At 30.8% G+C, this 15,285-nt stretch overlaps 2 protein-coding genes and 1 pseudogene across 2 annotated transcripts; 2 read left to right on the forward strand and 1 right to left on the reverse strand.

The window, feature by feature from the left end:
* Window positions 1-3,441: 3,441 nt before the first annotated feature.
* LOC103308298 lies at window positions 3,442-5,270 on the forward strand. Its single transcript, XM_008181442.2, has 2 exons — window positions 3,442-3,998; window positions 4,071-5,270. Exons 1-2 carry the CDS (start codon window positions 3,988-3,990, stop codon window positions 4,381-4,383), a joined length of 324 nt encoding a protein of 107 aa, XP_008179664.1. The 5' UTR covers window positions 3,442-3,987; the 3' UTR covers window positions 4,384-5,270.
* A 1,906-nt stretch (window positions 5,271-7,176) lies between these two features.
* On the forward strand, window positions 7,177-9,939 carry LOC100160012 (annotated as a pseudogene).
* A 317-nt stretch (window positions 9,940-10,256) lies between these two features.
* On the reverse strand, window positions 10,257-11,036 carry LOC103308299 (putative nuclease HARBI1). Its single transcript, XM_016801708.2, has 3 exons — window positions 10,823-11,036; window positions 10,623-10,767; window positions 10,257-10,557 (listed from the first exon to the last, which is right to left on the reverse strand). The coding sequence occupies exons 2-3, from the start codon at window positions 10,736-10,738 to the stop codon at window positions 10,281-10,283; spliced, it is 393 nt and encodes a 130-aa protein (XP_016657197.1). The 5' UTR covers window positions 10,739-10,767; window positions 10,823-11,036; the 3' UTR covers window positions 10,257-10,280.
* Between the last annotated feature and the right edge of the window lie 4,249 nt (window positions 11,037-15,285).

Genomic DNA, 15,285 nt, shown 5'->3' on the forward strand with positions numbered 1-15,285 from the left:
GGATAATTTTCTTGAACTGATAACCAGAAACTTATTAATTTTTTTCGATTGAAATTCATTTTATACCCACTATCTCAAATAGTTCGATTAATTCTTCTTTAGCTCTTATTGATAACCCACTTTTCATGTCATGTTCTTGAAAAGGATTTGAAATCCATTTCATTTGTTGATAGTTTTGAACGTCAAGCGACATTCACGTATCTACTAATTTGTTTCAGATAGGTAAATCGTTATATTTACAATAACTATTCAGTTAATCTGATTGTGTCGATTTGACACGGCCGCTGGTAAACTCGTAATTGTCACACTCACAGATAAGGATTGACGATAAAACTGAATTTGAACTTTGAATATCAACGAAAAGTAATAGATGATTATATTTTTGTATTATTTAAAAAAATAGCGCGACCCACCAAAAGTATAATCGCGACCCACTTTTGGGTCGTGACCCACAGTTTGGGAACCTCTGATATACTGTATACGCATATACGCACAACCATGAGCACTCCCTTGGACAGTAGTGTGAGAGTGTCGTGAAGTTGACTGGCGTGGACCTTGTGCATGGGTCTTCTTCTGAAAGGTACTGCTGACGAGTCGATTCTGTAAGGTCCTTATATAATGTGGCATCGGTTTAATCCCTTCTTCTGATATGCATTTATTAATATGTGATGTTTTTTTCTTATTTCAGGCGGTGCAACAAAGGTGTCACTGGTAATTTATTGTTTTGTTTTGACCGAACGTATATTTATTTTCTCTATCTGGCCCACTCGCAATATAGACAAAACTCATAAACGTAGAATCATTTTGTATATGTTTTTAAGTAATCTTAGAGTAAAATCACCCATTACAAAATAGATAGAGAATAATATTTTTGAAGGAATGACATATCGATTTTTAATTTTATTGTTATTTGACTTTGTATTCGACATTCAAAATAAACAAAAAAATATTGTTAATTTAAATTATGTTTAAATTTTTTTGAGACAATATTTAGACAAATAGTTGACAGTTGAAACTTAATAAATATTTTTTAAATAAGTTATAATAATACGGGTAACGGGGAAAGATATTTTACAGCAAAATCTTACTTGGTAATTACTAGTAGTGTCGCCGCCACGACGGTAGATAAGCCGTAGGCGCACATCACCGAACGACACACACACACACACACACACACACACACACACACACACACGCACACATATATCATTGTTATTTATATTATTGTTTAAATTTGTTTTTTTTTTGTGAATTATATAATAGCAGATTGCGCGCGAGGGAGCGCAATCAGCAGCATTTTTATGTCTTCCCGTCCGTCCGCGTCGGCCGTATAATATTATAAGTTTAGTTGTCTTTTCTCCGTACACCACGAGAGATAAACCGTAGCGTGGTAGTGCACAAAGTTTTCGTTTAATATTTATAAGCACGAATTGCTATTTTTTGTTATAACGACTACTTATTTCATAATTATACGTTTATATTTTATTGTGATCCGATTCAAATAGCCGGATATTGGCGTTGTTTATATTATTGTTAGTGCTGGCCCGAATGGCCGCTTATACATATTTTATTATAATTATTATTGTTTACCCCGCCGCTAATCGTCGGGTTACTTCAAATATTTAGTTTATATAATGTTGTCGTGAGTGCGATCACCACTAAAATCGTATTTTGTATTATTATTTATTATTGTTTAGCCGTAAGGGCTACATTTAATTATTATTTGAATTATTGTCAGGCTCAAGTAGTCAGTGATTTATTATTACGATTTGATGCTAAACTGTGTTACCGTTGTGTGTCAATTATCAATTTATTATAGGCATAGGTAGCAGCTGGCCAGCAGTTCACCGACAAGCCGTGAGTTACATAATGTTACATTATTATTATTTGTTATTATATATATTATATACTTAGTTACCATTGTTCAGCCAGAAGGGCTTTTCTTACATATTTTTCTATACATTATCTTTATATCTGGTTGTGCCGAACCAGCAGTTTGGTTAGGCCTATTGTCATATTATTATATATCTAATTTAACTTGTTGGGCCAAAAGGGCCGTCGTAATTATTAATATTATTGTGTATTACATTATCCTATTGTTTACCAGATTTACACGAGTTACTATTTATTATCGAGTTACCTAATTGTCATTATAGTTTTCTTTGCGTTTACACACCCACACATGTACACATCAACACACCCACCGCACACTAGCACTCTTTAGTTTTGCTCGGCAACCCCGTCCACCTCTATTGAGTCGCTATACAGATATAAACACGTACACAGGTCGGTCGGTGTGAGTGCGGACTATTTCTGGTGACCGGGCAACACGCTCTATTGTTGTAGCGTTCCCGGCGTCAACAAGTAGATAAGATAATACGGTTTTTAAATACGTATAGGTATTATATTTATAAATTATTATCATTTTGACTTGCTAGTCTACAGCCTACAGTAACCACGTCAAATTTCAAGACACAATTAATTATCATAACATTTTAAAATTGATTTTCCACAGCTTTAATAAGTGTTATAATGTCCAATAATGAAAACGCCTTGTAACGTAGCTAAAACCAAGAAGTTTGCTTAGATTTAAGGTATGTCATTGTCTTAGAAATACGGTGTAGGTCTCACACTTAAACACAAATTATTCAATGAGATACGCAAGCGTTTGAAAATATGCGTGTTACGTCTAGAGTCGAAGTCTGAACGGCGGAGTATGTTTTACGTGTAAAAGTGTCTAGATTAGCACAACGATTTCAAACGTTAAAGGTAATGTTCGAGATGTAATGACGAAGTGATGGAGACTAAGGGAAATTGCGCAGCAAGGGGGTAGATTATAAAGTGTGTAACTAGTTAAGATGGCGCGATTATCGTAATTTTTATCCTACTACCAGTTTGCGGTGGCAGTGGGCGGGTTGGGGGTTCAAACCCCTCCCTCCTAACCTCGAAATTAATGCTGCGGTATTTAGTCACGAGCGACGGTGGTGAATTATTTTAGTTTTAAGACGATAAATAATATTTTAGATTAATTTATTTATCAGTACAATAATAATATAACATAATAAATACGTGATACGTGACATCTGACATCTGACAACCAAAAATTGAAAATGAAAAGGAAAAATACATCTATAACTGACTTTTTCCAAAAGTCTTCTTCCAAATCCACAACAATAATTGAAAACAACGTAGGTAATAATTATGTACTTAAAATAATTTAACATTTGGAACAAATGCAGTTTAGTTACCTCTAGTGTATTTGATTTAATTTTAAGACAAAATATGTTTTTAACGTGTTTTCAACGTCAGAGCACAAAACTATGATTGCAGCATCGTTTTTAACTCATCGAGTTTCGTAAATTAAAATGAAAAATGAAAATAGCGTGAGGGAACTAAAGTGAATTTAAATCATTTTAAACATTAGGACATTAAGTTAAAAATTAAGGAAAAAATTATTTTTGTACAAAACTATAATATGTATTTTGACAATGAGACCATAAAATATTTCTAAAATAATACTATGGTTCATGGCTAATAACGTCTTATTTCCTTAGCGTACCTTTGCAAAAAGAAAATTGTGATTTGAGCCACTGTGTAAATTACGCTAATGATGTGTACGAAGAAATCCACGATATGCATCAAAATGCAGAAGAACGATTTAAAAGTGTGTTTGTGAAAGCTTTAAAAATAGCGGGTACAGTTGATGTCCGTTTAGTGGTTCCTCGGCACGTCAGACGTCAGCAATAAATCGTGATAACTATGAAGGAGCTCCCGAAACGTACTACCGTCGATCCATCTTCATTCCATTTTTAGACCACTTATTAGATCAACTCAAATCCAGATTTCTCAATCATCGTGAACTACTTTCAAAAATACAAAATATTTTACCAACAAAGAGCAGTGAACTAACTACAGAAGAAATAGTCGTAACAGTCAAAACGTTTAGAAAGGATTGGATCTGATGAAGATTTAGAAGGGGCTATTAAAATGTGGCGCAGGTAACTTTGTTTCTTATTATCTCAGATATTCTTTGTTCTTTGTATGAAAACTTATTTATATAATTGTTTCAGATATTATTCAAATAAGCCTGAAGATAAAAGGCCAAAAACGTTTATTGATGCTCTAAACTTTTGTGAATCTACGTTACACGAGTCTATACATAGATTTTTGCAAATTGGAGCAACACTTCTCGTTTCAGTTGCTTCGAGTGAAAGATCGTTCTCTTGTCTTCGTAGCTTAAAAACCTATTTACGAAACAAGACGGTGGAGGACCGATTAAATGGGTTGGTATTATTTAATATATACAGAGACTTGGAGGTATCTTGTGGAGATATCTTGGATATTATGACAAAAACACCGAGGCGGATAAATTTGATTTTATAATTGTAACAACTTATAAAAACATTTTTTTTCCTGCGTCCGCCCCTGCCTATTAGGTACTGAATATTATTAGTTGAGTACCGAATTGATAATTTGCCTTCGATTGTAAAACATAATATCATTAATATGTCTATTAACTTACCTCATGTTGTAGTGTAGACTTTCGTTGGAATGTGTACGTATCTGATTAGTATGAGTCGATGCACGTTATTAACACCTCACGATTTACACTACAATATCTTGGTGTTAAAACAAGCACAATAGTAAGTTAACTTTGTGAAGAAAGATTGATTTCGTGTCAAAAGAAAAAACTGGTCGGTGTTGTGTGGTTTCGCTGCGGGCGCCGTCGACGTGGTCATCTGAGTTTATCTGCCGTGTTGCGCTGAGTGAAGTCTATTGTCTGTGCGTGGCGTTTATATAAGGAAGCTATTGTCTTACCCCCACTCTATTGTTATTACGTAACGTCAAAATTGACTGTTGGCGTTTGTTATGTTTTTGTTCTTTCCGTGGGTCCAACTTGGCTCGTCTTAAATAATATTATTTTTACAGACCGAGAGAGCAAAACAATATATAAAATATTTTTAGGTTTTAACCATCAAAGATGCGTCTTTGTAATCATTAATATATAATATATTTTATGAATAATCAATTTTAAATAAATATACGTTTCAATACATGAGTCTCTAAGGAAATCATTTTGTTCTCGGGCATTGACGTGACAATCGCTCAGAAGTTAGGAGAAAATTTCAAACACAGGATATTAGAAAAAAAATTCAAACTCGACGAATGAAGTGTAATGTCTATAATAGGTTAAAAAAAAAGAAAAAAAGATCAATTGTTGCGTTTAAATGTATAAGTTATAACTGTACCTAATATTCAATACACATAAATACCTGCAATGTATATTGTTTTTATTATTAATTTTAATGTTTATATCCTATTGTCTATGTTATGAATATTTTATGTATTTGTATAACGTATGATGAATACTTCTACGTGTTTATTAAATATATGATCTTACTCAGAGCGGACTGAGGTAATGCTATATGTTTTATGAAGTATTGAGATACATTTATGATAATATGATATTGTAATGGACTAACTCAAGTTTCCCTCCCACGCTGATTCGAAATGTTCCATTTTCGCATGCTACCCGTTCATAAAACCGATATAATGATCATCGAGGTTTCGATAATATAATATTAATATCACCCTTATGGTTTTTACGTCTTACCATTCAATTGGTTCACCTTCCACGGAGCAATTTAATCCAGTACGAATACTCATACATATATACGATATACCTACCTATAAATAATATATTATATAAATATACGCAAGCGGTGTATTATTTGACGTTAAGTAAAGTTTGATTGCCAGTAATCTACAGAAATAAGGTTAAATAACTCAAATTCATGGGTCATAAATAATCCACACACGAACACAGATAATGCCTTACAATAAATTTTCATAATAGTTCCATTCACTCTAATTTGCAAAACTAAAAAAGCTAGAGCGTAAATTTGTTGTGTTACGCACTTGCAGTAAGATGAAGACAACAAATGGCCCCTTAATAATTTCAAAAAACATTTTAAAAACAACAATATACAAGAAAAAATGTAGAGTACCTAAATTTATATACCAGTTTTACGTTTTCTTAGGTGATTGCAGCATACTTATTTTTCATACATTTTAGATCAACAAGAGGTAGTAATATGGTAACACGGTAATATGTTGTTAATAGGTATATATATATTGGGTAATACTAAGACTCATGATCAAAAATGAACTTAATTTTTTTTTTTTTGTTTCATTCAGGTGGGAACACAATAAATAACAGGGCCCAAAATCTCGGGGCCCGGGGCACGTTCCCCGCTCGCACCGACGCTTGCTCCGGTACTCTTTGTCTACACTCATGACGCCCTAAACTTATGACTAACGCTATACACTTTTTATGCCATCACGGACTCACGGACGCCTTAATATAAGACGTATAGTACGTAAAACTAATTGCACTTAACGAATGCAATCCAATCGTGATTTTACCGTAAAGTATAAGCTATAAACCATGTTTCAATAGTTGAGTTTGGATAATATATACCTATATGCGTGTGGAAGACGTGACGGACCTGTAATTATTGTACAATTTATAAATTATAGTATATATATAGTTCATGGCTTTTATCCAGACGATTTTTATCAATGTATATTTATTTTTTTCTTTGTTGACGTACGCATTTTTCTTAACGTTAATGACTATATTTTACCTATAATAATATATGGAATCACAATTCAACGATTGAAACACATGGAATTTTTTTTTTTTTTTTTTTTAATGTAGGTAAAAGGAATACATGTAGGTTAGTATAGTATATTAGTATATGCCTAATGCGCGTGCGTATCCTAAATTATTCAACTGTACCTACATACATAATAGTTGATAATACCATCAGAATTACCTACCGACCAGTTTTCGTCCGGTAACACTAACAGAGAAAATTCACTTTGGATCGTGACTATTTTTATATTGATGTGATCATTTTTTCCTCTTTTGTTTTTTTTTTATTATTATTATTTATTGTCATCATATTTTACTGTTAAATATGTCTTATACTTCAAAGCTAAGTGAGTGCTACTAATGGGTGGCTCCTTATTCACACAACCTCATAACGTTTTTTTTTATTCTAATCTCAAATTATACGTATTGTGCTTAAATGTATAGATTGTATATTTCTTGTAAAAAAATATATGTCTTACTTATATTTTCACTGTATAAAATTTGATTACAAATTATTAATAATAAGTTTTATTAAAATGTAAATAACTAATATTTTAACGCGATTGCCACCGTCCGGTATTCCTTCCTATAAATAGAAAGACTTGTCTTATTATTAATTTATATGTCACTGCAGTAATTTTCAATACGACAATACCTAATAATATTTCAAACAATAAACGCAAATAATATCTGGTTTACTATTACTATTATGTTTAATCGTATGCCATCATATACATTCGTACCTCACCATAAGAAGTCGTGTTGGAAAAATTTAATTTAAGATATTATGGGTCATTAGTTTGGAGTGTAGACACCACATAAGCCACGAAGGCAAAGCGTTATAGCTCGAGTTACTAACATAATGCAAGTTACTTGTTAATATTATAGTGACGCCATAAATGTGGTGTTATTTTTCTGTAATCGTTATTATTCTATCAAATACTTATAAACCTATTAGGTTTACACAATTTATCGATTGTTTTTGGGTTTTTCTTTTTTTTGTTAACCACCGGGTTTTTTGTGAATGATTAGGTACAGCCATATAATATTATAATAGTTATAATATTATCATCCGACGACTTTATTCTGGCATTGTGTGTAGATTTGTTGGTTCGTTCGCCTTGAAAACAAAAACCCATTATAATTCGATTCCGGCCGCGCCTACGTCTAGACTTTCCAGATTATTCTTCAGTTATCCAATCAGGAAATTATCTTCAGACTAGACGTGCATGCGCTGACGAATTTACTTTGTTGTAGCTATTGGTATATTGTATATATTATTTTAAATTATTAGGTCGTATACTAGAGAGCCCTGGGGGGCGATTCTTGAAAACGTGATTAATTTATCGCACGTGAGATAAGTCATACATTTTATCGACAGTGACAAATTTTTATCGCATGTGACATATAATTGGTATTCTTGAACTGAAATCGATAAGATTTTATCATTTGTCGAATGCGACAAAGTAATCGAATTAACCACTGTGGTAACATAAAATCTAATCAATTTTAACCTCAAATAACTGATAATTAACAATTTGCTGGTGATAATGTTGTTAAAAACATTATTTAAAAAATACTGAGTAGTGAAAAACTGAAATGTTCTAAATTCTAACTAGATAATAGGTATTACAGTCTACAATTGTTAAAACTTAAAAATATAATAATTTTTAATATATTATACACAATGGCAAAATCGAGGCCTACGAAACATCAGATGAAAACGCTCGTTGAATTGATGTCTAATGACCCAAAATTGAGTGCTGGAAAATTTTCAGCAAATTTCACAAAATAAATTGCTAAGGCAAGATGGGAGGACATTGCCATTGAATTAAATTCTCTACCTGGCTGCGAAAAATCAGGGGATAAATGGAAAAAGGTATTTAAAATGTGCATTTTTAAAATAATGGAAATTATAGATTAAACTGTTTATTATTTTTGAGGCATGGCAAGACACTAGGGCAACTGCAAAAAATAAGGCTTCAGCAATCAAACGACATATTAATGGTACTGGAGGAGGACCTGCCACTAATTTGGTAATGTCAGAGGCTCAAATGGATAGTATTCCATTAATGAGCCAAGTGGCTATAAGTGGTCATTTGAATTCAATGGAGTCCGCTGTATCATTTAATTATGAAAAACTTTCAGAACAAACAGAAGGTACAGCTAAAATATTATTTTGTTTTTTAACTAATTAATTAGTATATATATATATATATATATTTATATCCAATACTAAAATAAACCAAAAATTAATTCTAGATGATTTTGATAAAACACTGTATTTAATATTGAATTCAATATTAAAAAATTACCTCCACCAACATATTTTGTTATATTTTTATTATATAGTTGTATTGTGATTTGTGATATAGATCCTCAATTTGAAGATTTGCAACTGGACATAAATCATTTTGATGTAGTTATTGAGAACAATCAAAATTATGGTAAGTTTATTATTAACAATTATTATTAGTATGTATTATTTATCAATTTGTGTTATATAGTGCCCAATGATGTTGATGATTTATCACTCAAGCTTGTAGAAACTGAACAAGAATTGCAGTTAAAAAGTGTACCTAAATCAAGTAGATACTTTCAAAAATTTTTATACTTACCTCTTAAATTATTATTAAACATTATTTAACTAATAATATTAATATAGGTTAGGTATATTTCATGTAAAATTACCAATTTATATTGATAAATGATAATAGTACAACTTAATATTAATTAGAATAAATAGATGTAAATTCCCCTATTAGTAGGTATAATGCTTGTGATGGGGATGAAAGTGTAAGTTCATTACAATCAAAGTTTTATAAAATGCATAATATATTTAAATTAATATAGAAAGTATACAATATAAAATTAATAACAAAAAAAATTATTCAAATTTAATTATTTAAAAAAAATCATTTATTATTAATAATTTGTTTTTAGAGGATATAAACTCTGAACAACCTATGAAAAAACAATCTGCTTCTGAAAGATTATCAGACAGCAACAAAGTTGCCCAGAATATGGTTGACCTTACAGCTAAAAAATTAAATATTAAATCTAATTATTATGATCAAAAGTTGATTCTTTTGCAACAAAAAAATAATATCCTCAGCAACATCCATACACTTTTGGAAACATACATTCAAAATAAAATGTAAATATATATTATAATATAATAATATAGTATTATGTTGAACAGTACTTACTTAATTATAATTAATACAAAATGTTTGTAAAAATATATAGCGTTTTACATTCTATTGTCTGAACATTTTAATCTTTACCTATAAATTGTTATTGAAAATTTAAATATATATATATATATATATATATATATATATATATATATATATAATGTATTAATGTTGAATAGTTATTAATACATAATTTTATACATGTTATAATCTAATATCTTTAATCTTTATTTTTTAAATTGTTATTACAAATTTAAATATATATATATAATGTATTAATGTTGAATAGTTATTAATACATAATGTTATACATGTTATAATCTAATATCTTTAATCTTTATTTTTTAAATTGTTATTAAAAATTTTAATAAATATTATGTAGAATTGTTATTAATATAAAGTGTTTATATAAATATATTATAATGTTATATTTCTTCCCTAATATTTCTATTTTGTAAAAGTTGAATAATTTTTTGTCTTTGTCTCCTTCCCATCATTAAATCTCTGTTTCTTAAATTTAAATCATTGTTTTCTGCAACACCCAGTGGAGCTTGGTATATGCCAAAATCAGTTATATTTTCTCCATCCACAAATTCAGGAAGATTGTACGTTATACATAGATTATGAAGAACAACACAAGCATTAATTATTTGTGATACTTTCTCTGGTTTGTAATGCAGAGTTCGATCTTTTATAAGACATCTATGAATTAAGTATAAAAAAAATAATAAATGCATAATATAATACGTGGTCTAAATACAATTTACCTAAAACGTCCCTTTAGAACTCCATTGCAACGTTCAATGATACTTCTAGCGGACATTTGTTGTTTATTAAAATATTCATCCGCTTCAGTAGTTGGATTTGCAATGGGAGTTAGCATCCATGGACGTAATGGGTAGCCTGAATCCCCTAGTTAATACCATTTTAATAGATAAAGTTTGAGCTATATTTATAATTTATTTACCTAACAAGTAAATATTTTTAAGACCATTTGTATATAGATCTTGAAGTAATGGTAAGACACTAGAATTATTCCAAACATGAGAATCATGTGTGCTTCCGGGGAACAATGCATTAACGTTTAGTATTTTCAAATCTGAATCACAAATCTACAACATTATGTAAATACAATTTAAATTTCAGAAAATATTAGCCTATAACTCAAACATATTCTAGTTATAATTATACTATATAAAAGAATATACTATCATTTATGCAATTATGCATCATAATATTGTAAGAGGAACTTCAAGACTTATTTCTTAGAAAAAGTGCTTGAAGTATATCTTACATATTGATTATTGAGTGAGCACACAGGTTACTCTCTGCTGTTAATGCGGGATTAAATAACAAATATAGCTTATTTTAGACCAATAGTTGCACTTATGGGTATTATAAAATAATATATATTACTACTATATATATTCGATAGTATAAAATAGATATATAAAACAGTACCTATACTGTATAAGTATAGCCTATAATAGTGTAACAATAGTTGTTCATAATATATTAATAGATGTACTAAATATGTGCATTTTGGAATTTAAATACTAAAGTAGTTGTTTCTTATGTATATAATACTCGTCGGTCGTCTACTAATATAGTACCTCTTATCCATAGGTACATAATTGTTGCTTGAATCATGAATAGTATCCTTTGATAAAGAACGAACATAAAATGAACGGAATAAAAGTAGAGCAGTTGATGAATAATATATAATATCCGTGTAATGTAAAATACCTATCAAAAATATTTGAGCATGACTGCATGTGTTTATTAATGAATTCTATTTCGTCCTCTGAATCTATTACAGAGTGAAAGCTGAGACTGTTCAGTGCTCCTAACGATGACGCAGGGTAGTGGTGTATTAAAACTTAATTAATATACCGGAAAAAACTATTGCATCGGTGTGCGTAACAAAGATTGGAAATTTGTAATCGTGTGAAATTCTTGAATCTAATCAGCAAGGGAAAAATATATTGTATAGACAAAATTGAATCCTATTAAATATAATCCTATAATATTTAAAAGAGATATATTATATTATTTCGGATAGTATAAAATCAAATTTATCGTTTAGTTATCCAGTTTATACCACGCCTTTTTTTTTTAAGCTTTCAGAGCGTTCTCTACAGTTACACGCAGTACTCGTTTACGGTATTAATTATAGTTAGAGGTTTGGTGGAGTCAATTTTACCATCGATGTTACTGTGCATATGGTTATCAACTTATCGCAGCCAAGTATGTCTTTTTTTAAACGTAGATACTCTATCCTGGTTTATATGATAATAATTTTTAAATAGGTATACACAAATAGGTGCGTGTGGTTTTATTTTATTTTTGAGCTTGGTTACGATTGTTGATATGCATTAGGCGTAAGTAAAAATAACTAATTTCAGATCTTGGGAGAAAGAATTTGGAAAATCCTATGTAGAACTTGCTAAACTGGGAACATAAAATGTACACCTAGCTAACATCGATACTGTAATTTAATTTAAAAAAATTATTATTGAGGGGCCTGCCCATAACCTATTTTTTTGCTCAAAAACATTCCTTACAGGAACCGCCTTAAAAAGTGATCTTATATAGATTTTTTTATTTTTTTTTGAAAGAGAAACACTGTATTTTCATTGGATCATTTTCGAAATTCTAAATATATCTATATTATTTTTTATAACTATAATAAATATATTAGGTACCTAGACCTTAATTTTTTTTATTGAATGTTTAGATATAAATATTTTTTATATGATTTAATTTTCGTTTTTCGTGTTTCGGTCCGTTATTGGGTGATTTTTTAATTTTGAATCTTATTTAATTTGTATTAATCCAAAAATAACAGTAAGCTGTAATTGTCCGATTGTGACACAGCAAAAGGGTCTAAGCAACTCATAGTTTTCAGGAGAGCCAAAAAACTTTTTTTCATAATTTAATTATTTTTTTTCTAGATATACAATATTTTTTACAGTGAGAATAGGTAATTTTTTCGTTGGATTTTTTTTTTGTTTTTATGTCGTTCATTTTTATATATATTTTTATTTATCTTTTGGTTATTATTTACGTGTATTCAGCAATTGGGATAAGTTTGTTAATTAGTTTTGAGCGTATGCCATTTATTTTTTTACTATATTTGTTTGCGCCCGGATGTGTACGACATATTATTGTTCACCACACCGCCACCGAGCCACACACATACGAACACACGCATATATCGTTTATTTCTCTATGATGATTTTGTCTCCTTTGAATTATTATATAATATATAAATGCATAATATGTAGATATTAAGCGTGTTATCGGCTGCGCAATTATTGTCTGATTGCAGCCGGCTCCAGTTTAGCTTTCGCGTACCGGTGTCAACGGAATCACGTCTTATTTTTCTCGTGTGCCGGTCGCCCTCAAAGAATTACAATATCGTAGGCGCGAATCGCTACATATTATTGTACGTTATTGTACGGCGCGAGTCGCCAGTGTATTGTTGCTATTTTTTATATCTCTTTGTAAGGCGTTAATCGCCAAAGTTATTATTGTTATAAGGCCCGAATCGCCAGTGTTTATATTAATCTATTCAAAGGTGGTTAATGAACATAATTAACTCAAATTAAGTAAGTTAAGAGAACACAAGATCCATAAGTTAAAAGTTAACAGTTAACAAATTATAAATTTAACTCGATAAGTTAATAGTTAATATAGAAAAAAAAATTAACTCAGTTTAAAAAAAGTTACTCTATTTTTTTTTTTAATTAGGATGTAAATCACATAAAGAGTGAATGTGTCTTCCTAGTTTCTAATTTATAAATTATAAAAAACAATTTTATTGAACTTTTATCATAATGTACACTGTATACCCTTTTACTTTTACTTTACTATTATTTATTAATTTAAACTATACTCATCTCAAATAACTAATTTAACAAATATATTTTTTTGTTATATCGTATAGCAATTGAATGTCATAATACGTGAAGATGAGTTCAAAACCTTAATTTATATTATAAGTTATGTAACGTGCCTACAATTGCACAACTACTGATGGAAGTATTTTAAATGAAATACGAGAATGATTGTGTTACTTGTACTTATTAACACTCGAATATAATAATTATTAAATCAAAACATGTTCTAAGTCCAATTAATTTATAGTGAAACTGTAGGTCAGCGAGATGTGACTAAGTATTTAGCTAGGGACTGTTCTTCTTGAGGCTCGTTACTCGTCTGATGGACGCTTGTCCAGCAGCTCTCCTCGATGGGTCTCTGTCCCTGTCCCTTCTATTATTTCAGATGACCACACATGGTCATCTTGCGGTTAGGCCTAGCGTGAGATTGTCACACGCTTGCACACGCCGAATGTCTAACATATATATATTATTGTTGCAAATGTATGGTATTATTTAATATAACAACACAAATCCTAGTTTATGTTATTTTAGAATTATTTATATACGTAGTCATATATATATATATTGCCAAACGCCGCTCATGGTCACGCTCTCTATATTATTAGTTACGCCGTGTAGACGCGATATCGTCGCGCTACAACACTACTACACACGCACTGTATACGCGGTACCATTGATATTATTATTATTACTATTATGCGAGCGAGCCCTGGCGTATTATATTTATACTAGCTTCCAGTGTGCCTCGATTCCGGGCGTTGTGGAAGCCGCCTCCGGCGCCTTCGTGGTGGTCAAGTGGAAATCGTTTCACGGGAAATTCAACAAAAATTAAACCGTACTGAAAACTGTGACTTTGAGTGTCTAGCGGTCTTAGAGGTCTAGAGGTATAGGGCATCTGCGTATGGCGGATTGGACGCATTTCCCGTCGCATCCTAGATGTAAGTGAAAATCGGGGGCCTGTGGCTTTGAGCGGGTACCGAATTTTGGTGCAAGTAATTTGTGATAAGGATTAGAGATAAGGCTTGGCGGAAATGATTAAAATTCAAGAGTCACTATTCGTCACTCACGATCTAAATTGATGGACTGAAAATTTCTTACGTTTGTCCTCTGCTTTTTGTTGTTAAAAAGTGTAGAGTTGATAGCTGTATTTGATTGTCAGCTAGCTATCAGTCATCAAATCAAATAGATAGGCAATCCGACTGCGTCGGATCGCAGACGATGGGCGAATCCTATAATATCAGGTATACAATCCATGGTGTATTGCGGACCCCGTTACGTGCGTACGTATAACTGCAGGGTTTTTTTTTGTTGATTTTTTTTGACTGCACAAACTTATTCTCAACTTGGGTTATAGTAGGGAATTTGTCCACACATACCAAACCTTATGGACTGTTATCTGTTAAACTGTCAGGTGAGCCCTAGCCCAACCTCCCCAGAGCTGTATTTCTAAATAATTTTATACTGTTAAAAACAAAATTACAAAAAAAAAAAAAATCATCGACATTTTCTAAAAATTATGACTTGC

The sequence above is a fragment of the Acyrthosiphon pisum genome, chromosome X (assembly GCF_005508785.2).
Source record: "Acyrthosiphon pisum isolate AL4f chromosome X, pea_aphid_22Mar2018_4r6ur, whole genome shotgun sequence".
Lineage (NCBI taxonomy): Eukaryota > Metazoa > Arthropoda > Insecta > Hemiptera > Aphididae > Acyrthosiphon > Acyrthosiphon pisum.